This window comes from Dipodomys spectabilis, unplaced genomic scaffold (genome assembly GCF_019054845.1).
Source record: "Dipodomys spectabilis isolate Male_0828 unplaced genomic scaffold, ASM1905484v1 ptg000188l, whole genome shotgun sequence".
NCBI classification, from domain to species: Eukaryota; Metazoa; Chordata; class Mammalia; order Rodentia; family Heteromyidae; genus Dipodomys; species Dipodomys spectabilis.
Genome location: NW_024870865.1, coordinates 3,281,242 through 3,304,194, shown reverse-complemented (window position 1 = coordinate 3,304,194; position 22,953 = coordinate 3,281,242). Strand labels below are relative to the sequence as shown.

Sequence of the window (22,953 nt, the reverse complement as noted above, 5' to 3'; positions counted from 1 at the left end):
TCCCTCCCTCCCTCCCTCTCTCCTTCCCTCCCTCCCTCCCTCCCTTCCTTCCTTCCTTCCGTTTTTTGTGTGAGTACTAGGCTTGAATTCAGGGCCTCACATTCTCACTTGGCATTTTTGCTCAAGGCTAGCGCTCTCCCACTTGAGCCCCAGCTCCAACTTCCAGTTTTTTCCGTGGTTAACTGGAGACAAGACCCTCACAACTTTCTTGCCTTGGCTGGCTTTGACATTTGATCCTCAGATCTCCGCCTCCTGAGTGGCTAGGGTGACAGGAGTGAGCCACCAGGGCCCGGCCCTAACCTGAGGTTTTCTTTCTTGGGTTTGCCAGCTGGAATTGGGGACTAAGTGGTAAACTAGGTCCCTGGGTCTGGAGTCAGTGCTGCTGGGATGGGGCCAGGGGTGGGGTGGGGTGAGGTAGGGGCTCCTTCCCATGGCTCGGCCTCGGTTTGTTCATCTGGCAAATGAGAGCCCCATGGGCGGGGGGTGGGGGTGGGGGTGGGGGTGGGGATAGGCCAAGAAGATGGAATTGGTGTCTTAGGCCTGGAGGCCTGGCCTGGGACATGCCATTTCCTTTATGATCTGTTCGGCTGTCTCTGTGTGGGCTCCATTTCCTGGGGGTCACTTAATACATCAGACTCCTTGGCAGGGAGCCCAGTGGGATGGAGCAGAGCTCAGCCCCAGGGGACCTCCCTGGGAACGGGGCGGGGTGGGAGGGGGTTGGGGGGGTGCGTGTGCTCCACACCAGGACCTCATCTTGAAAGGGTTGATTTTTTTTTTTTTTTGGTTTTGGTGAAAGCTCTGCTACCAGACAACCTGGAATTCACACATGCAAAAAACCACCAGGAGCAAAACCCATTCAAATACAGCACAAGGAAATGCACATAATTCACAAACGATGTCGATCACTTTCATCTCATGCTTGGTGACTGTCTTCAATAGAAGACAGACGGAAAGGAGATTTAACTCAGATGTTAATAGCGAAAGAATGCCCTGTTACCAGGATATGATGTTTTGCTGCTGCATAAAAATGTAATTATATTCAGAACTATATTTAAAGATTAAAAGGGGGGGGCTGCCTACCACATCTAGCCTCAAATTCAGAATTAGAAACAAAGGAAAAATAAAAAGGCGGGATGAAGGGGGGGGAATGGATCAGTTCTAATAGTATCCTAAAAATGAAATTATTTCTTGAACGATTTTTACACATCTTGGCTGCTTTTCTTTTTACAGTTTCCTGCCATGGTGACACTGATTGTAGAAGGAGGGGTAGGAGTTCAGCCAACTAAGTACTTTATTCATTAAATACTTGGGTGGAAGCAGAAGCCATCAAAGTTGGGGCCTGGCCCTCCAACGGTGTCCAGTCAGGAAAGAGAGATCAAAAAAAAGAAAGAAAGAAAAAAAAAGAAAGAAAAAGAAAGAAAGAAAAGCCCAGCGGGGCCTGGGGCTCTCACCTGTAATCCCCGCTATTCAGGAAGATGAGATTAAAGCTATCCTGGGCAAATAAGTCTGTGAGACTCTGATCTCCAATTAATCAGGGAAAAGCCAGAAGTAGAGGGGTAGAGTGAAAAAATCAAGTGAGCGCGTGAAGCCCTCAGTCCAAGTGCTGGTGTTCATGCATGTGTGTCACACACACACACACACACACACACACACACACACACACACACACACACACACAGAGTTGGGTCATGTCACCTATAAAATGCTTTGTGTCCTGTGTTCTGAAGGGAACATAGATTCCTCATGAGGTGATAATGAATAAACTACAAAAATAGTAATAGCAATAAAAACATTTTAGGAAGAATTTTTTTTGCGGGGGAGAGGGGAGAGGCCTCTGTGGAAAGATTTATACAGGGAAAGAATGTTCTCTTTCTCTTTTTATTAATGTAATATCAGCAGCCGGAATGAATCTCTCCCCGGCCTGGTCCCCAGAGCGCTCTCCCTGTGCTTCCCCCTGGAGATTCCAGATCTTTCTGCTCTCATTATACTTGCTGGTGCTGGCCTGTGTCTCGGCCTCTAGCCCGAGCACCTACCCGCTGGGGTCTGTGCCTCGTAGTGACTCCCTTCGGCCTTGTCCTCTGTAGCATTCATTTAGTCAGTGCTTGTGGGACTGAGTTTCCACCAGGAATTTCTTTTTTGCAAAATGTTTTAGACAAAGGACATTTTTTTTTCTTTTTGTGAATATATGACTAGTGAGTCCCAATGCGAACGGACACCCACTCAGAAGCAAAGGGACCTGGGGCTTGAACTCAGGCAGAAGCATGTTCAAGGCCAGTGTTCTACCACTTGAGCCACAGGGCCACTCCCAGCCTTTTCTGAATACTGGATTGGAATCAGAGTCTCACAGGCTTTCCTGCCCAGGCTGGCTTCCAACCATAGTCCTCAGATCTCAGCCTCCTATGTAGCAGAGTTTACAGGTGTGAGCCGCCAGGGCCCGGCCCAGCCAAGGGTTGAGAATCAAAATGTTTAGTGTGGAGAAGAGAAACTTGGAGAAGAAAGTGTTTGGTTTAGTTACTATTACTATTTTTTGGCTTGAACTCAGGGTGGAGGCATGCTCAAGGCTAGTGCTCTACCACTGGAGTCTCAGCATCCACTTCTGGGTTTTTTGTTTTTGGTCAGTTGTGGGGCTTGAACTCTGGGCCTGGGCACTGTCCCTCAGCTCTTCAGCTCAAGGCTTGCGCTCTATCACTTGAGCCACAGCGCCACTCGTGGCTTTTGTGGTGCTTATGAATCGAACCCCGGGCCTCATGCATGCAAGGCAGGCACTCTACCACTGAGCTAACTTCCCAGCCCCTTTGTTTGGGTTGTTAATTGGAGATAAAAGTATTTCAGATTTAAAAAAAAGTATCATAGATTTGTCTGTCCTGGCTGACCTCAAACCTTAATCCTCAGATTTCAGCCTCCAGAGGAGCTAGGATTACAGGCATGAGCCATTGGCTCCCAGCATCCCAGGATGTTTAAGAGTTAAGTTATTGCATGGGCTAGGATTTGCAAGTTCTAACACCAGGTTCTCCCATCAGGGGTGGTGCTTGCCTTCCCAGGGGATACTGGGCCTCTCTGGGGAGTTTTTTTTTTCTTTTTTTGTCAGTCGTGGGGCTTGAACTCTGGGCCTGGGCACTGTCCCTCAGTTCTTCAGCTCAAGGTGAGCGCTCTACTGCTTAAGCCACAGCGCCACTTCCGGTTTTCTGGTGGTTTATTGGAGATAAGAATCTCACGGATTTTCAAGCCTGGGCTGGCTTTGAACCTCAATCCTCAGATCTCAGCCTCCTGAGTAGCTAGGATGACAGGCGTGAGCCACGGACGCCCAGCTCTGGGGAGATTTTGTGGGTTGCAATGCACAAGGGTGGAGGGTGGAGACCAGGTCACGGTGGGAGACCGTGCCATGCACAGGACTTCAATCCCACACTCCACAAAGAGCAAGCTGGCCCCGGAAGTCAGTGGTGCCTGGGCTGAGCCTCACCTGAGCCCCACCCACCAGGGAGCCGAGCCCCACTCGGACTCGGGTGAGTCCCGAAACTGTAGGAAAAGGCTGGTGGCTGGTGATGTGCACGTAGATGCAAGGTTTCAGGGCTGGGTGGTCTCTGAAGAAATCTAAGCTTTCTAAATCTGAGATTTAGCCTGTCATCCTAGCTACTCAGGAGGCTGAGATCTGAGACTGAGGTTCAAAGCCAGCCCAGGCAGCAAAGTCCGGGAGATTCTTATCTCCAAGGAACCAGCAAAAAGCCAGAAAGGGGGGGGGGCTGTGGCTCAAGTGGTAGAGTACCAACACTGGGCAAAAAAAGCTAAGGGACAGTGCGTTGACCCCCAAAACCAACACACACACACACACACACACACACACACACACACACACACTGACCTGTGCTTGAACTTGACCTCCAGACATCCTTCATCCACCTGAGGAAAAAGGAGCAGCAGGAGGCAGGGATTTTTGGTTCCTTGGGAGGAAGCTGACCTCTGCCTCCTTTCTGGAAGGTTCTGGAGCAGAGTTGCCTGCCTCAAGAGCCACACCCAGGATTATTGCACGCACCGCACCCCCGAGGCTGGAGACCCTTCCGGAAGGAACGTCGTCAGCTGCCACCGCCCAGCGCCAGCCCACAGGGCTGACCCGGGCAAGTCCAGGGCTGCGTTCCAGCCCGTCCTCCCTCCACCGCCTCTGTTCTTCAAGGAGAATCCCCGCCTCCCCCGACCCCAGCTGCCTGCCCCCCCCCCCCGCCGCCATGTTTCCCCCTCACAAATCTGGAAATTTCCCTGGGAAATCTGGGTCACACGTCCTGCCCTGCCAGACTCTGTGCTCACAAATGGGGAGAGGCATGCTTCCCCCTGGGGTTAGAACCCCAGCCTGAGATGGGGTGCCCCGGGGCCCTCCTGAGATCGGCAGGGTGTCGGGGCCACGGGCATCTCGCTTTGAAGCTGTTTCTCTCCCATTGGTCTTACAGGGGCCCCCATCATCCCTGCCAGCAGCCGGACCTCCAGGAGGAAGCGGCGCCTCCACCGCAGCTGGTCTTTCCAGAACAACCCAAGATGAGCGTGGTCCCCGGGCTCCCCTGGGGGAGTCAGGACTCCTGGGGAATCAGTCTCCCTGGCCTCCAGCCACACTCTCCTCAGAGCCCACAGCAGCTGCCCGGGCTAAGCCCTTACATCCAGTCTCCCAGGATCCCACTGCCCTGACCGCACATTTACCCTCAGAAGCCTCTTCTCCACAGCTCCCCCGGGGGTTGGACAGATCCAAAGTGTTCCCATCTGTTACCTTCATGGAAGGTTCTGGAATAAGGAGGCTGGAGCAGGACCCTGCCCAGCTACCAGGAAGCCTGGGAGCACTATCTACAGCCCAGCCCAGCCAGGGCGTGCCAGACCAGGCTAGTGGGGACGTCCAGCCATCAAGGTGGCCCCTGTGGATTGGCCTGGCTAAAGAGGCCTCAGTTTCCCCCCAGGAAACAACCTTCGTCACTGAGTCTGAGGGGTCACCCAAGATGGAGCATGGCCCCCCCCCAGGACAGGACTTGGGGGCCCCTGGGCCAGTTACCCCCACACCCAAGGCAGGAGAGAATTCCCACCACAGGAGGGGGCCAGGCAGGCACCCGTGGCCACCTGGAGGTGTCAGAGCCCCCTGGGCGGCCAGCAGCCCCCCGGATAGCGTTCCCAGAAAGCCCTGTGGCCTCCACTTCTGAGAAGCCTCCAGTCCCATCCGTAGGAGAATTAGACAGAGCCTCGAAAGTACAGTCAGCCTCAGGGGTCTGGTGGAAGCAGGGAGCTGCACACACAGCCAGCCCCTCACCTTGGCCCATCTCCAGTCTGTGGGCTCCTACACAAACGGTATTGCCCCGCCTGACTGATCCTGGAAACCCTTCCTCTGCTGGTCAGGAGGGCTCACCGCCACCGCAGGAGCCAGCGGAGCACAGGCCAGCTGTGGGTCCTGAGAGTCTCAGGCCTCCTGGGCTGTGACACATGGAAGAGGAGTCCCCGCAGAGGCCCCGGTGCTCAGCCTCCCTGGAGGCTCCTGGGGTGAGTCTGAAGAGTGACCGGTGGTGCCTGGGGACTTGGCCTGCCGGCGGGAAGCGGTGCTGGGCGTTTCCAGGGCTGACCCAGCTGTGTTTCTGGACTTAGTCTCACTGTCCAAAGGGGTTTGATGGGGCTGGAGGCGTGGCTTAGGTGGTAGAGCACCAGCCAATGAGCAAAAGCATCAGGCCAGGAGCTGGTGGCTCCCGCCTATAATCCTAGCTATTCAGGAGGCTGTGATCTGAGGATCATGGTTCAAAGCCAGCCCAGGGAAGTCCTTGAGAGTCTTCCCTACAATCCACCACCAGAAAACCAGAAGTGGGTACAGCTGTGGCTCAAAGTGGAGCAAAGAAGCCCAGGACAGCAGCCAGGCCCTGAGTTCAAGCCCCAGGACTGGCAAAAAAAAAACCCAAAAAACAAAAAAACTAATTTCTTCTGGGTGGGGCTGTTGAGTTCCGAGTGGAGGGACAGAGCAAAGCGCATGCGCCCTGCTCACAGCCAGCCCAGAGCCGCGAGCACCGCCTCGGCTCCGGTGAGTCAGAGTGGACACCCTGTGCTGCTCCTAGGCCAAGGGCAGCCCTCCCCCATGCGGGGGGGGTCTCAAGGGACCAGGGGTTCCTAGGGGGACCCCAGGGGCAGGGGGAGGAGGAGCATCAGGGGTTTGCTGTCTCCTAACGGATGCCTCCTCGGGTCTCCGTGGCAGCAGCTGATCCCCTGCTAGCTTGGACAGCCCGTGACCTCTGACGATGACCTTGGATGACCTTGGATGACCCAGTGCGCCCAGCGCTCCAGCAGCAGCCGTGTGTGACTGGGTGCCCTGGCCAGGCCTGCTTCCCTAGGAGGGCGGCATGGCCCACCCAGCCCTCCCGCCCCCCCCCCCCAAGCTGGAAGTGAGGGTTGACATGGAGCCAAGGAGTAGAGTACAGGCTGACATGGTTGTTGGCAATGCTGGGGGGGGGGGGGGAACGCCCTCCCCCATCCAGGACGTGAGCTAAATAAATAAATAAATAATCAGAGTTGTCCTGGCTGATAAACGGTCCCTCCCAGAAGATGGCTCCCCCCCCCCCCCGCCCCCCGCACAATGCACACCCCCCCACCCCCTCCCGGGCAGCTCCGTCCCAGGCAGGAGCTTAATAGCCCCATTTAAGGCTTTTCCTTTTCACCACCGGCCAGGGCATTGAGCGGCTCCTGCCATTACGAGGTTTTTCAGCTTCTCTCTGAAATCAAATTACTGACTCCATTTAATTTTTTAAAAGCTCCGGTGATTTCCCTTCTTGAGTCTGAGCCGTGACTCCAAGGCCAGTCCTCCCCCCCCTCCGCCTCCACGGGCAGCTGCTGCCCAGGGCTGGCAGTGCCCGTCTGTGCCAAGAGGCCCAGGCCTCTGCCTCCCCTGGCAGGGTTGGTTTTCAGATCACGGAAGTCCAGGACGCCAGCGTAGGAAGACTTCCGGACATGGTGGGGGTCCATGATTCTCTTGTCTTCCACAGCATGTGTCTGAGACGCTGACATTTGACAACTCTGCCAAGCACTGGCAGGGAGCATTGGCGTGTGTGTGTGTGTGTGCGCGCGCGCACGCGCATGCATGTACATAGTACAGAGGGTTGGAGACCTGTCATACTTGCATGTGGACAATCGCAGCTGCTTTGGGCGAGAAGGTCAGGGTCCCTCGAAGAGGAGGGAAGGAAGTGATCTGAAGATTAGGAGAGTTGAGTAGTCCATGCCTGCAATTCCAGCACCCGAGAGGCTGAGGTAGGAGACTCGTGAGTTCAAGACCAGCCTGAGCTACCTAGCAAGATGCTGCTATAAAACCAAACAAAATAGCTGAACAAGGGGATCAGAGCAAAGCAGCAGAAAGTACTAGAATCCCGAGGTGGTTTGGAGGATGAGAAAGCAGCCCGTTGGTGTGGGTCGTGTGGGGGTGGTGAGCCCGTGGGGAGCCCCCCCACCCCCAGGAGCCCAGGGTTTATTCTGACCTCAGTCCAACAGGAAACGTGTTTTATGTTTTTTGGGTTTTTTTCAGTCATGGGGCTTGAACTCTGGGCCTAGATGCTGTCCCTCAGCTCTTCAGCTCAAGGCTAGCTCTCTACCACTTGAGCCACAGTGCCACTTCTGGTTTTCTGGTGGTTTATTGAAGATAAGAGTCTCACAGACTCTTCTGCCTGGGCGGGCTTTGAACCACAGTCCTCAGATCTTAGCCTCCTGAGTAGCTAGGATGACAGGCGAGAGCCACCAGTGCCTGGCTTAGGAACATTTGTTTTGTTTGTTTTGTTTCCTGAACTCAGCCTGAGCAGTGTCTCTGAGTGTCTTTTGCTCAAGGCTTGTTTTCTATCACTTGAGCCACAGGGACACTTCTGGCTTTTTCTGTTTCTGTGGTGCTGAGGAATCGAACCCAGGGCCTCATGCATGCAAGGCAAGCAGTCTACCACTGAGCTTCATTCCCCAAGCAGGAAGGTTGTTTGTTTGTCTGCCAGTACTGGGGCTTAACTCAGGGCCTGCGCTCTCACTTAATTTTTTCTCTCAAGGCTGGCCCTCTACCACTTGAGCCACAGCTCTACTTGTGGCTTTTTGCTGATGAATTGGAGATAAGAATCTCTCAGGTTTATCTGTCTGGGCTGGCTTCAAAGCCTGATCCTCAGATCTCAGCCTCCTGAGTAGCTAGAGGACTGGCATTCATGGAGTCCTAGGGGGTGGGGTGGGGACTTCTCTTCTCCCTCTGTCTGTGACCCTGGCTTTGGATGTGCCAGGGCCTGGGAGGTACCTGTCCCTCATCCCAGAGCCCTGCACACAGGCCCATGTACATACAGATCCCATCTCTGCCTGGAGACATGGTTTTCCTTGCGGTCATTTGCTTAGGATGGACATGGTATGCTGTGGTGACACATTGGGCCAAGTTACAGACAGTTCAAGCTATCCCAGAACTCAGGCTTCGCTGGTCTCTGCCCTCCTGCGGAGCCAGCTCTGAGCACTTCTGGCTGCCCACCTTCAGCACCGCCCGTAGCCTTCCTGGCCGCATCAAAGCTCATTGCTTTTCCTTCTTGAGGATTGCGAATCCCCAGATTTTAGATGCATCCCAATACACACACTTTTACATCACCACACTCTTTGCAAAAGTCTCTGTTGGGTATTTGAAGCTTACTTAAACTAGAATTGTAGTTATCCGCTCAGTAATTCTCCAAATTACTGTGTAACCAGAGAGGCGGCGTGGGGAGAGCAGTTTTCTTCTGGGCATCAGGAGAGCCGATCTGCCCTGCCGTGACCAACGGCCTGGAGGGAATCAGCTCAGGGTTCCTGGCCCCCAGCTCAGCCCAGTCCTGGCTGCTTCCCCATGCCTCATAGCTCAGTAGTCGCGGAGTTGCGGGGGAGGCTGGGGGCAGGCAGAGGGGGCAGACTAAATCAGGACAGAGGAGAAAATGGGCCGAAATGGACAAAAGTTTCCTTTCTTTTTTTTTTTTTTTTTCAGTTGTGGGGCTTGAAGTCAGGACCAGGGCACTGTTCCTGAGCTCTTTCCCTCAAGGCTAGCGCTCTACCTCTTTGAGCCACAACTCCACCTTTTTGTTTGTTTTTTTGTTTGTTTGTTTTGGTGGTTAATTGTAAGTCTCTGGGGCCAGGTGCTGGTGGCTCACGCCTGTAATCCTAGCCACTCAGGAGGCTGAGATCTAAGGATCATGGTTCAAAGCCAGCCCAAGCAGGAAAATCCATGTGACTTATCCCCAGAAAACTGGAAGTGGTGCTGCGATTCAAAGTGGTAGAGCACCAACCTTGAGCAAAAGAGCTCAGGGACAGCGCCATGCCCTGAGTTCAAGCCTCAGACTGACTGACAACAACAGCAACAACGAAGACTCTCATGGACTTTCTTGCCCAGACTAGCTTTGAACTGTGATCCTCAGATCTCAGCCTCCCGAGCAGTTAGAGTGATAGGTGTGATCCACCAGAGCCCAGTCCAAAAGCTTGTTTTCACGTAGCCAGCCTCAGCTCACCCCAACTTGTTCCGAGGTGACCTCTCATCTCTTGTTCTTTCTTCCCCCAGGGGCCAGGCTGAGCTGTCCATTTCCCAGATCTACACTCAGAAGAGCAGTTCTTACAGCTGGACCAGCTCTGTCAGTACCTCCTAAGAACTTGTTAGAGACACAAATTCTTCAGCCGGAGACCCAGCTCAATGGTAAAGTACTTAAGCCCAGCTCCTTGAGAGGCTTGGGAGATGGGCACTGCAGATTGAGAGGATCGCATTTTGAAACCAGCTGATGATGGAAGAGAAGTAAAATCCCCATCTCAACTAACCAGCCAGGACTGGTGACACATACCTGTTATCCTGGCTACCAGGGAAGTGTAAACAGGAGGATCATGGTTCAGTCCGGGCTAGGAAAAAAAAAAGTAAGAGCCTAATTGAAAAATAACTGAAGCAAAAAACTGGGCTGGGGGCATGGTTCAACTGGTAGGGCTCTTGTCTAATAAGCCTAAAAGCTCTGGGTTTAAAACTGCAGTATTACACACACAGAAAAAAAGCAAAATTTCATCCCCCCCCTCAACTGAAATGTCAGGGAACACAGGGTGAGTTCTAGCAGCCTGCACACCCCAAGTCAGAGAATTCCCCTGACTCTGCATAAGGCAAATATCTGACATTCGCCCAATTTCCAAAGACCAGACGTGTCCACCTGCGCATGGTACTCTACACATTCCTTTGAGGAGAGAGAAAACATTCTCCCTATTTGTTTTTGTTTTGTTGGTTGTGGGGCTTGAACTCTGGGCCTGGGTGCTATCTCTCAACTCTTCAGTTCAAGGCGAGCACTCTACCACTGAGCCACCTTCCCAGCCTCATATTCTCCCTATTTTACAGATAAGAACATGGAGGCTTAAGGCCTCGCTGGAGGCTGCTCCTGGGTGGGAAGCCTGCCGTCCTCCCCAGGAAAGGGGGGTCTGGGGGGGCACTGCATGTTTCCAGGGCTCCTTCTAGGCAGGAAGTCTCTCTGTCCTCCAGCTCTCTCCCCAATTTCCAGTTGTGGTCGGACAAAGACGCATCCAGGAAACACAAATCTCGCCTGGCAGCTGAGTGAGCACTCTGGGGAGTCAGCTGTCAGGGAGATGGGCCTTCAAGAAAGGAACCAGCACATTTGATAAACTTCAGTCCGGTCAGCCAGGGCCAGGGCAGGGCAGGATGGAAGGCGATGGCCGGCTGGACAGCAGTCCTCACATTTCCACGCGTTTGTCTCTCTGCAGATGAGTGGCGGAAGATGGCCCCCGAGGACCACCCAGCTGGAGGAAGATTCACACCTGGACTCCACACATTGCCTTCCCCCGAGGCGCAGAGCTGCAGTGCCGACCATGGGCAGCAGGGGGCAGCATAAGACACCGTTCCAGCCTGACCAGTGGGCACTGTTGGGGAGGGCTGCTTTGAGCTGGGGGGTGAGGGGGGTTCTCTGAAGTGTGGCCCTTAGAAGAGGTCAGCAGTCGCCTTCCTTCCCTAGGACCCCTTCCTTTACCCTTTGGCTCTTCCCACCCAAACCCTTCACCAGGGGGTAGATAGCTTGCCATCCTGTCTCTGGGGGCATCAAAGCCATAATGATGGTGGAGGCTGGGGGGGGACTTCTTCATCCCTTGCCCACTCTATGGCCAGTTCTCAAGACTTCCCAGGCTTTGCTGTGTGTCTGATGGCTTCGTTCTGAGGGAAGGGTCCTTCACAGGGTGGGGGGGGGGGGGGTTCTCCTGGTGCATCTGTGCACATTCCTGGTCACAGGGAGGAGGGGAGGAGAGAATCCTGAAGGACAAAGAGCAAGCAAGGAAAACCCCCTCATTGGAGGACGTGCATGATTGGCAGGTTTACGGCGTCAGGAAGAGGTGCGTGGTATTCTGTACAATCAAGTCATTTTTAAAAATAATCTCCCTGCTTAAGTCGTACACGTTGCTAATTGCATTTTAATAAGTCTCTTAAAATCTTGCCATATTTTTTAATATCCTAATATTAGGTAAGTGATTGCGGGGGACACTGGAGGGCATGAAGAGTTTATAGAATGGAGGGAGGGTTTTCAGGAAGGTGGGGGGGTGGCAGGGGGGTATGTGTGGGGTGGGGGGGGGGGTTCAGCGTGTCCCAGGGGTATGCACAGGAAGGATCTGTCCACACACGAGGCTTCTCTTGTCCACAGCTCTGGTCAAGCGGCCGGCCCCTACCAGCCTCAAATACAGGAGGCCTTTCAGGGCTCTGCCTAGGTCCTCTAGCTGTGGGAAAAAGACATCAACCTCATCTCCTTTGTGTTCCCCAGGTCCCAGACTAGACTATCTGAATTTCTTCTGGCCCAGTTCATCATCTCTTGCTTTTCAGTGTTTTCTTTTTCTGTTGTTTTGGTTTGTTTTGGTTGGTAGTGGGGCTCGAACTCAGGGCCTGGGCACTGTCTCTGAGCTTTTTCACTCAAGGCAAGCACTCTACCGCTCTGAGTCACGGCTCCACTTCTGGTTTTCTGGTGATTTATTGGAGATAAGAGTCTCGTGGACTTTCCTACCCAGACTGGCTTTGAATTGCAATCCTTAGATCACCTCTTGAGTAGCTAGGATTACAGGCATGAGCCACCAGTGCTCAGCTTAGTTGTGTGTGTGTGTGTGTGTGTGTGTGTGTGTGTGTGTGTGTATGTGTGTGTGTGTGTGTGTGTGCCAGTACTAGGGCTTGAACTCAGGACCTTGTGCTCTCACTTGGTTTTTATTGTTCAGGGCTGATGCTTTACCACTTGAGCTATACCTCCACTTCTAGCTTTTGGCTGGTTAATTGGAGGTAAGAGTCTCTTGGATATTTCTACCTGGGCTGCCTTCAAAGTGTTTCAATCCTTGGATCTTAGCCTCCTGAGTAGCTAGGATTATAAGCGTGAGCCACAAGTGCCTGGCTTGTATTGAGTCGTTTTATTTTATTTGTGGTACTTGGATTTGAACTTGGGGCCTTCTGCGTGCAAGGCAGGCACTCTACCACTGTCAATTGTATTTCCTTTTTTGTGCTTTCCTGGGAGTTTGTACTCTGCCGCTTGAGGCTTGCATCCAGGCCTTCTCTAGACATTTGATTACTTTTTATATTTTTTATGTTTTGTTAGTCATGGGTCTTGAACTCAGGGTCTGCGCACTGTCCCTGAGCTTTTGTGCTCAAGGCTGGCACTCTACCACTTTGAGCCACAGCTCCACTTCCGGTTTCCTGGTGATTAATTGGAGATAAGGGTCTCATGGCCTTTCCTGCCCAGGCTGGCTTCAAACCCGTGACCCTCAGATCTCAGCCTCCTGAGTAGCGAGGATGACAGTTCACCTGGCTTTGATTACATTTTAAAGCTCTCCTTCCAGACTGGACATAGCTAGCGAGCCGGGAGCCCTGGGAGGAAGCTCACTCTAGTCCAGTGAAGGCAGAAGATGCCAGCCTCTCTTTCCTCTGCCTTCCAGCACAGGGCACCTGCACCTTTGCCCAGCCCACAGGGTGTCACGGGCAGTGGCAGTGGGTAGCCACCCTCCTTTCAGCCGTCACCACATGCCAGGCATTTTGCTAGTGCCTTCCTCCAAGACAGCCCTAGGGGTGAAGGTTTTAGGGTCCTTGGGTGGCTCCAACCGCTAAAAAGTATCAGACAGGGGATTTGAACCCAGTTGGCTCTGTGGCCAGAAGGGGAAGAAGCTGAGCTGGGTCTCTAAGGTCATCCTGTGCTGCCAGGTGTCCCAGAAAGCGAGGACCGTGTTGGGAATGGCAGAAGCCAGATGTTGGACAGCTGTGGTCGTGTGCGCGTGCGCACATGAGTATGTGTGTGTACACCAGACCTGGGGCTTGAACTCAGGGCCTAGGTGCTGTCCCTGAGCTCTTTTGCTCAAGGCTTAGTGCTCTACCACTTGAGCCACTGCTCTGGCTCTGGATTTTCTAGTGCTTAATTGAAGATGAAGAGTCTCACGCACTTTCCTGCTCAGGCTGGCTTCAAATCGCCATCCTCAGATCTCAGCCTCCTGAGTAGCTAGGATGACAGCTTGGGCCGCTGTGGTCTTTTAACTGAGCGGATGTCAAAGCCAAGGCCAATGTCCAGGGTTCTCAGCATGTCCCGAGGTCAGAGGCAGGGGCTGGCCACGCCTTAGGTCACCAGACCAGGCACTTTAGCCAAAGTCCGGATTTCCAGGAGCATGTCGAGGCCCTCCCTAGCCTTGGCCTTCCTCCTCCTCCTCCTCCTCCTCCTCCCTCCATGCCACCAGCCCGGGTGGGAGGCATATGTGGAGGGAACTTCTGAACGGGAAGTCAGCATCCAGGTCGCCCCGCGCCCCTTTTCATGTGGTTTCTTTAATCCCTCAGGCTGGGTTTCAGAAGTGTTTTACAGTTCCAGTTTTACAAAGCTACGTTCCCTTTAATGTCGGCCTGTTCGGGAGGGGGGGGCGGGCGGCTTCAGTCAAAACATGTGTGCTGTACATCAGCCAGCTGCGGACCCGCACCCGGGGATGGGGGCGGCAATGTGGTCTCCAGGCCCCTGGTGGATGGATGGGGAGCTGCCCCCTGGCCTTGCTCCTCAGACTCAGCCTCCCTGCTTCCCTGGGCTTGGAGTTCAGTAGGCACCCCCCCCCCCCCCCCCGGGGCTCCAGGTCCTTAGCACTCCCATGTTTCCTGGGGCAGATGGACGCTGATCTTTGTGGTTCATGTCTGCAGGATGAGGTGTCTCTTCCCGCCCCCCAGGGCGCCCCCTGGCCCCTCCCCCCCATCACCTGCTGGGTCACTTCCTTTCTGCTTTCCCCCTTAGACCTAAGCAGAAATAGCTGGGAAATTGTGAGCTGGAGATGCTAGTTAAATTTATCTGGTCTAATCACAATAACTTCAACCCCTCACGGCTCAAAGTATAAAAAAAGGGTTTAACGGATGATGGTGGCTCATGCCTGTCATCTTAGCTACTCAGAAGGCTGAGATCTGAGGATCATGGTTCGAAGCCAGACCAGGCCGGAAAGTCTGTGAGACTTTTATCTCCACTTAACCACCAAAAAGCTGGAAATGGAGCTGTGACTCAAATGGTAGAGTGCTCGCTTTGAGCTGAAGAGCTCAGAGGTCCTGAGATCAAGTGCCAGGACCACCCTCCAAAAGAAAGAAAGAAAAAAAGGAAAGAAAGAAGGAAGGAAGGAAAGAAGGAAGGAAGGAAAGAAGGAAGGAAGGAAGGAAGGAAGGGAAGAAGGAAGGAAGGAAGGGAGGGAGGAAGGAAGGAAGGAAGGAAGGAAGGAAGGAAGGAAGGAAGGAAGGAAGGAAGGGAAGAAGGAAGGAAGGAAAGAAGGAAGGAAGGAAGGGAAGAAGGAAGGAGAAAGAGACTGAAGTCAGCCTGCTGGCCACCTTTGTGTTGAGAATTCCTGTCTTGGTGCAGAAATGAGTGGCACAAAGTTCAGAGTGGATGAAGCCCTGCCCTGTCTGTCTGTCTGCCTGGGAGGCCATTCCTCTCATGGAAAGAGTTGTGGCTGGGGACAACTTCAGGCTGCGGTGGAAGAGCCCAGAGGAAGAAGGCCGACGTTCTTGGCAGTGTGATTGGAGAACACGGACTTTGGGCTTGGTCAGGCCCTGGTTCCAATCCTGCCAGGGCATCTGCTGTATGACCATGGGTGGGTGTCTGACCTCTGTCCCCTCCTCCTCTGCGGGGAGCTAGGGACAGAAGGAAGCAACTGGAAAGAGCCTTGCCAGCCTTTGGTTTGTTGTGAGCTCACGGGCCCTGGCTCGCACCCACTTTGCTCCTGTCCCCAGCTCGAACCAGAGCATCTGTTCTACCCCAGGAGGCAGCAGGAATCCAAGACAGAGAGACCCAGGGACGGGGGCCGCCGAGGCCAGGGGTCAGGCCGGGTCTCAGGGGCACGTGCTGCCCTCAAAGCCGGCGCTCTCTTCAGAGATGATGATGACGGTGGTGACAGGCGCCAGTGGGTGACACGGTGAGCCCCTCGCCGCGCCAGGCCGCTCTGCAGCCCCTGCTGGACGGGTCTGTGGAAAGGGAGACGTTTGGTCCGCCTCCCCTCCAGCCCGCCTGGGGCCCGGGGCCCCGTCTGGCCCCTGGGGCAGCGAAGGGCTGGGTGCTGGCCGGGCTGCAGCTGCGTGGGGCCCGGGAGGAGAGAATCAAAGGCAGCCATGTGGGCCCCGGCTTTCATCTCCCAGCTTCAAAGAGGTACAAACAAACCCTGTCCCCGTGCCAGGCCCCAGCCTGCTCTTCCCCATCCCCTCCTCCTTGCCAGAAAGCCTGCGCCCTGGTGCTGGTCCTGGAGCCAGGACCCAGCTCCCAGAAGCCAGGCGACAGTCACCGCCCGGCGCGGCGGCGGAGGGGAGGGCGGGCGAGGTCCGGGCCTCTGGGGTCCCCCAAGGCCACACCTCAGTGTTCTCGCCTGGCACCCAGAGCCTCGTGTGTGTGTGTGTGTGTGTGTGTGTGTGTGTGTGTGTGTGTGTGTCACCTGCAGCGCGCATGCTCGCCAGGCTGAGGGTGGGAGGAGGGGTGAGGCCCCTCCAGTCCACAGCGCCACTTCCAGTTTTCTGGTGGTTCATTGGAGAGAAGAGTCTCAGGCTGGCTTTGAACCGGGATCCTCAGATCTCGCCTCCTGGGTAGCTAGGATGACAGGCGTGAGGCACCTGAGCCGGGCCGGGCCCATGGTTGTGTTCTCTGACATCCCTGACAGGCCCTGAGTACTGGCAGAGGGGCTGCGCACCCTTTGCCTGGAAACGTCTCCTCTCCCTCCTACTTCCGGATCAGGGGAGGCCCGGCAGGGGAGGCCCAGCAGGGGAGGCCCAGGAGGCTGGTAGGGAGCAGGTGGAGCCCAGCAGTGTGGACTCACGGAACCATCCTTCTAGAAGCTGGTGTTGGAGGGGGTTGGGCTGGGAGGAAGTGGGGTTCCTGGAAGTCTGACCCACTGGGGGTGGGAGCTGGAAGGTTCTGGTGGGAGTGGGAAGCTCAGGGACAGAGGTGAGCAGAATGAAGATCGGGAGACACATGGGGGCGGTGAACCCCACGGGACCCGCAGGTCTGAGGCTGGGGAGGGGGAGGGTCCAGGATGGTAGCAGGAAGTGAGAGGATTGGAACCAAACCTGGCCAATGGGAACCAGATGGGATGGGCCTGGGGTGGGGTGTGTGTGTGTGTGTGTGTGTGTGTTTTCCTTTCCCTTTCCAGCTGTATCAGGAGGAAAGGAGGAGAGGGGAGGGGAAGAAGGGGCCCAGAGTTCTTCTCTGCACCTCCCTGTGTGCCCACAGAAGGGGCAGCGACCACACCCAGGAGGTGATTTGCTTAATGGCTCCCAAGGTGCCCAGCAGGGAGACACTGCATGGGAGGGGGTGTGGGGTGGGGAGCAACGCCAGCTCAGCCCTCCCTCCTCAGCCTGCAGCCCTGGGGTGACTGGGGGTTCAGGCCGTGGGAGTCCTTGTGCAGATTGTCCATTGGTGTGGCCGGTGGGCACTGCTGGTCAGCCTCATTCCTCACCTCTGTGCCGGGCCCCTCCACCTCTTGGGGGAAGCCCTCCAGAACTGCACCCTCCACCCTCTCCCTACTCACCCTCCTCACACTGCGCCCATAGGAGCACCCTTGGCTGCACCATCTGGGACCTCCCAGATTTCCAGACCCACCTTTGAACTTATTACCTCAGGAGCCATTTCCAGAAGCAGCACTGGTCAGATTGGTGCTGTGAAGTGCTGGGGCTTGGTGCTGTGAAGTACTGAATCTGGGTGGAGAGATGGTTAGGACTCAGGGTCCAGGCAGGAACACCCCTGGGGTAGTGGACGGCAGGAGCTGCGTTTCCTGTGTTCCAGGACAGTAGCAGAAGGCTGCATACTGCGACGGCCCTGGCCACTCCAAGCTTGGTCTAGGAAGTGGGTGAGCGCGAGTTACTAATATCCACCCCCTGCTTTTGGTAGACTTACTGAAATATAATACGCAAATGGTTGGATTGGTGATGTAAACTTCTATATATCCTGACAAACAAACACAGTGCTGTCCCAGTCTCCACAGTGAAGACACATGATTTCTGTTGTCGCCCCAAAGTCTCCAAGTACTGCTTCGTACTTGTCTCAGTAGCGTTCAAGAGCTGCCTGCAACTGGGCATTGTAGATCATGCCTGTGGTGGCTCACGCCTGTCATCCTGGCCCCTCAGGAGGCTGAGATCTGAGGATCATGGTTTGAAGTCAGCCTGAGCAGGAAAATCCATGAGACTCTGATCTCCAGTGAACCACCAAAAGCCAGAAGTGAAGCTGTGGCTCAAGTGGTAGAGCACCAGCCTTGAGCCACCGCATTCAGGCCCTGAGTTCACGCCCCAGGACCAACATTAAAACAAAAACAAAAAAAACTGGTCCTTTTTTATTCTGCTGCACTTTTCTACTTATTCATGCGCTTGAGATCAGCCGTTGGTTCTGTCAGCTAGGAAGTCTGTCCAGTGACGGGCTACGGTGGGTCAGCTCTCTTCAGCTCTGGAGTTCACGCTGGTGGCCTGCAATCGGCCGTGGTGGGTGTATTTACACCAGAGGAATTGGCAGTGCTACAAATCAGAGTTTGATTGATTGCTTTGCTGATTGTCTGGACACAAGAAAGTCCCAGAGAAAAGGCGGAGGGCGCAGATTAACCTTAAAAGCGTGGCCTGCCTTAGCTATTACATCGTGAATAGCACCAGAAATTAAGGAATTTAGCTTTCCCGGATTAAGTATAAAAAGGAACCATTATCTGACTCAGCAAAGTGTCACTTACATCAGAGATGAGCTAGTGACGTTCTGACATGTGTCTACGCGGTCTTCTGTCTCGCTCTTGTCCACGGCTGGCTCCGGAAGCCACGCCCCGATGGCCTGTGCCGCAGACAGAGCAGGACTGAAGGGCTGGCATCCGGGCACCATGCTGGCAGGGCCAGGAGAGGTTGGAATCTGATGGAATTGGAAGCTTGCTTTAGGGAGTGTCTCCTCACCGAGGAGTTAGATTACCATTGGATCAGCATCAAAATCGAATACGAATCCAGGATTGGTGGAGATAATGAGGTGGAGAGTTTTCAGGTGGAAGATCTCAGGGTCTGGATGACCCTGTTGGTTTTTAACCATGGAAGAACTAGCGATCCTTTTGAGATGTTGCCAAGTCACTGACCTCAGGAAGAGTCTCCTAAAAGCTGAGTGTGGTAGCTCATACCTATAATCCTACTCAGGAGGCTGAGAGCTGGAGGATTGGGGTTCAAAGCTTCAGAACTCCACAGTACCCAGCAAAAAGCAGGGCTGGAGGCATGGCTCAAGCAGAAGAGCACCAGTGTGGCAAGTAAACTGAGAAAGCAAGAGGGCCTGAGTTCAAAGGCCAGTACCGGCAAAACAAACAAAAGTCCTCAAGCAAACAAAACTCTTCATGCCCAGAAAGGCATGAAGACCAGGGAAGTGCAGAGTGTGGTTAGCTCAGAGGGCGACAATGTCAGGCTTCAGGGTCCGAGGTGTGCTTGGGATACTAGATCTCGGTGCCCAGGCTGGTGCTAAGGAAAAGATCAACTGACATTTACATTGGATCCACACGGACTTGTTGGTTAAGTTTGACATGGTTTGTTAATCGCACTCTCTGAGAATCAATTGGCCGTAAGAAATTTACAATTTTATTTGTTTGTAGATTGTGCGCTATCAAAGTTCAGTGGAGTTGCTGGGAACAAAATTAACATGCAAAAATCGGTCATGAGTCAGGCACTGGTGGCTCACGCCTGTAATATCAGATACTCAGGAGGCTGAGATCTAAAGATCAAGATTTGAAACCAGCCTGGGCAGGAAAGTCTGTGAGACTCTCATCTCTAGTTAACCACCAAAAAGCTGCAAGTAGAGCTGTGGCCCTGGTAGAGCACCAGCACCCAAGGCCCTGAGTTCAAGCCCAGGATTGGCAATTACTCTAAACAAACAAACAAACAAATAACCCCTTAACCTTTTAGAGCAGAAATAGAAAAGCGGACTCTTAAATTAAGTGGACTCACCTGGGGATATGGCTTAGCGGTAGAGCGCTTGCCTAGCATGCATGAAGCCCTGGGTTCGATTCCTCAGTACCACATACACAGAAAAAGCCAAGCTCAAGTGGTAGAGCGCTAGCCTTGAACAAAAGAAGCTCAGGGACAGTGCCCAGACCTGAAGGACTGGCAAAGCCCCATGACTGGCAAAAATACATACATACATACATACATGCATACGTAAATAAATGGACTCACAAGCAGCCCCAAGTAGCTAAGATGCTACTGGAAAGACAATGTTGGGTGCTGAGCTAGTGAGCGAAGGCTTCCACCACAAAGTACCACATGTACAGTCGGGTGCCAGTGGTTCACACCTGTAATCCTAGCTACTCAGGAGGTTGAGATCTGAGGATCATGATTTCAAGCCAGCTTGGGCAGAAAAGTCCATGAGACTCTTATCCCTAAGTGGAGCTGTGGCTCCAGTGGTAGAGCGCCAGCCTTGTGAGCACAAACAGCTCAGGGACAGTGAACTCAGGGACAGTGCTCAGGCCCTGAGTTCAAACCCAAGTACCTGCACAAAAAAATAAAATGAGTTCAAGGTACAAGCAAGTATACACACACACACACACACACACACACACACACACACACACACACACACACACACACACACACACACACAAGCCTTCCATGGCTTTTCCTTCATGTAAAACTGTGCTCAAATTTTCTTTCTTTTCTTTTCTTTTTTTAAACCCAGGATACCAGTCATATTTAATTAGAGTTCACTGTAATGACCTCATTTTAATTTAATTACTCCTCTGAAGACTTTATCTCCAAACACAGTCATGTTCTGAGTTACTGTGCGTTAAGACTTCAATATGTGGGCGTTTGGGCTTGTTCTGGCCGTTCTAGGGTTTGAACTCAGGGCCTTGCATTTGCTAGGCAAGTATTCTACTGGTCAACTATCCCTCCAGTGCTTTTCTGGGCGGGTTTTTTTTAATTTTTAAATTAAGAGGGGTTACAGTTACATAACTGAGATAAGGAGTCCATTTCTTTTTGGACAGTGTCATCCTTTCCTTTGCTCTCTCCCAGTTTTCCCCTCCTGTCTCCATCTATAAGTTGTACAGTTCATTTTCAACATGGTGTCTAGTGGGTATCACTGCGGCATTTGTTCATCCTTTGTCCCTCCATTTCTTTTTTTTGGGGGGGGGTCCAGTCATGGGGCCTGAACTCTGGGCTGGGCGCTGTTCCTCAGCTCTTCAGCTCAAGGCTAGCGCTCTACCACTTGAGCCACAGCACCACTTCCGGCTTTTTTCTTTTTGCTTATGTGGTGCTGAGGAATCGAACCCAGGGCCTCATGCATGCAAGGCAAGTGCTCTACCACTGAGCCACCTTCCCAGCCCTGTCCCTCCATTTCTGTGCCGAGTCCTCTTACCCTCCCAAAGACAGATAAACAAGTCCAAAAGAAAACAGCCACAAAGAAAAAAAACCTCATGTCTGTTTCCTGGAGTTCATTTAAATAAATATTCTTCTTCTTTTTTTTTTTTTTTTTGGTCAGTCGTAGGTCTTGAACTCTGGGCCTGGGCGCTGTCCCTCAGCTCTTCAGCTCAAGGTGAGCACTCTACTACTTGAGACACAGTGCCACTTCCAATTTTCTGGTGATTAATTAGAGATAAAAGTCTCAGGAGGATTTTCTTGTCTGGGCTGGCTTTGAACTGTGATCCTCAGATCTCAGCCTTCTGAGTAGCTAAGATTACAAGCATGAGCCACTGACACCTGGCTAGATAAATATTATTCTATATGATCAGATGCACATAGCATTGCGCTTTTGTGTTCCTCTGCTAAGAGCATCCTCCGTTGGTCTCACTGTGTGTGGGTGCCTAGAGGTCTGTACAATTTGTTCTATCCCAGTGCATTTTAGATCTAGCTTTCACATATGAGAGAAAACATGCACAGCTTGTCTCTCTGAGCTTGGCTTACTTCACTTAACATGATTTGTTCTCGGTCCATCCATTTCCCTGCAAATGACATAACCTTATTCTTTCTAATGGATGAGTAAAATTCCATTGTGTTTAGGTACCACGTTTTTGGATCCACTCATCTCTTGCGGGACTCTGAGCTGTTTCCCTGGCTTGGCTATTGTGAGTAGTGCAGCAGTGAACATGTTTGTGCAGTTGTCTTTTTTTTTTTTTTGTCAGTCGTGGGGCTTGAACTCGGGCTGGGCGCTTTCCCTCAGCTCTTCAGCCTAAGGCTAGCGCTCTACCACTTGAGCCTCAGCGCCACCTCCAGCTTTTTCTGCTTATGTGCTGAGGATAGAACCCAGAGCCTGCAAGGCAAGCGCTCTACCACTGAGTCACCTTCCCAGCCCCAGCCTTTCATTTTTCGAGGAACCTCCAGACTGCTGCCCAGTTGGTGGTACTAGTTTATGTTCCCACTGGCAGTGTGTTGGGATTCTTTTTCTCCTGCATCCCTACCAACATTTGTTGTTTGAATCCACCATGTTGGCCAGTCTAGTTGGGTGAGATGGAATCTCAGAGTTGTTTTGCTCTGCATTTTCTTTATGGCTAGGGATGATGAGCATTTCCTATTGTGTTTCTTTGCCGTTCTCACCTCTTCTCTGAGAAGACTCCCCTTAGCTCCCTTGCCCAGGTAGTAATTGGTGTATTAAGTTGGGGAGGGGTTAGTTTCTTGAGCTCCTTGTATATATTGGATACTAGGCCTTTATTGCTGCTAGAGATCTCCCAGTCTGTTGGCTGTCTTTCTGTTTTAGTAACTGTGTCCTTAGCTGTGCAGAAACTTTTCGGTTTGCTGTTGTCCCATTTGTCAAGTCTCTCTGCCATCTGCTGTTGAGCTGGTTATTTCTGACATGGGGCTTACTTCCTGCCGAGTTGAGTGCACGGACTCCCCGTAGGCTTTCCATCATAGCCAGGGTGACAGGCGTGTGCCACTGTGCCCAGCTACGGGTGGAAAAGGGGTCTTGGGAACTTTTCTACCCCAGGTGGCCTTAAATTGTGACCCTCCTGTGCTCGGCCTCTCACGTAGCTAGGATTACAGCCATGAGCCGCCAGGTACCTGGCCCACACGTGAATGTTGAAGAGGGATGCGGCGCAGCTCATTACGAAGGGTTACACCTCCTGAGTGCAGCTGTTGCTACAAGCAGCAGTTGATCAAGGCAGTGTGGAGTTGTTCTCATAGGTGTAAGGACCAGTGGAGCCAGGCATTGGAGGCCCACACTTGTAATCCTGGCTACTCAGGAGACTGAGCTCTGAGGATCATGGTTCAAAGCCAGCCCAGGCAAGAAAGGCCTCGAGCCGGGTGCCAGTGGCTCACACTTGTAATCCTAGCTACTCAGGAGGAGATCTGAGATCTGAAGGTCACAGTTCAAAGCCAGCCTAGGCAGGAAAGTCCACGAGACTCTTATCTACAATAAACCACCAGAAAACCGGAAGTGGCACTGTGGCTCAAGTGGTAGAGCGCTTGCCTCGAGCTGAAGAGCTGAGGGACAGCACCCAGGCCCAGAGTTCAAGCCCCATGACTGACAAAAAAGAAAAAGAAAGAAAGAAAGAAAGAAAGATAGAAAG

At 53.1% G+C, this 22,953-nt stretch overlaps 1 protein-coding gene across 1 annotated transcript in view; it reads left to right on the top strand.

The window, feature by feature from the left end:
• CUNH1orf127 (chromosome unknown C1orf127 homolog) overlaps window positions 1-10,841 on the top strand; it is a 31,729-nt gene extending 20,888 nt beyond the window's left edge. Inside the window, exons 11-13 of the mRNA XM_042695644.1 lie at window positions 4,440-4,885; window positions 9,527-9,600; window positions 10,714-10,841. Of these exons, the coding sequence (XP_042551578.1) occupies window positions 4,440-4,885; window positions 9,527-9,600; window positions 10,714-10,841 (648 nt within the window). The remainder of the gene's footprint in view (window positions 1-4,439; window positions 4,886-9,526; window positions 9,601-10,713) is intronic.
• The last annotated feature ends 12,112 nt before the right edge of the window (window positions 10,842-22,953 follow it).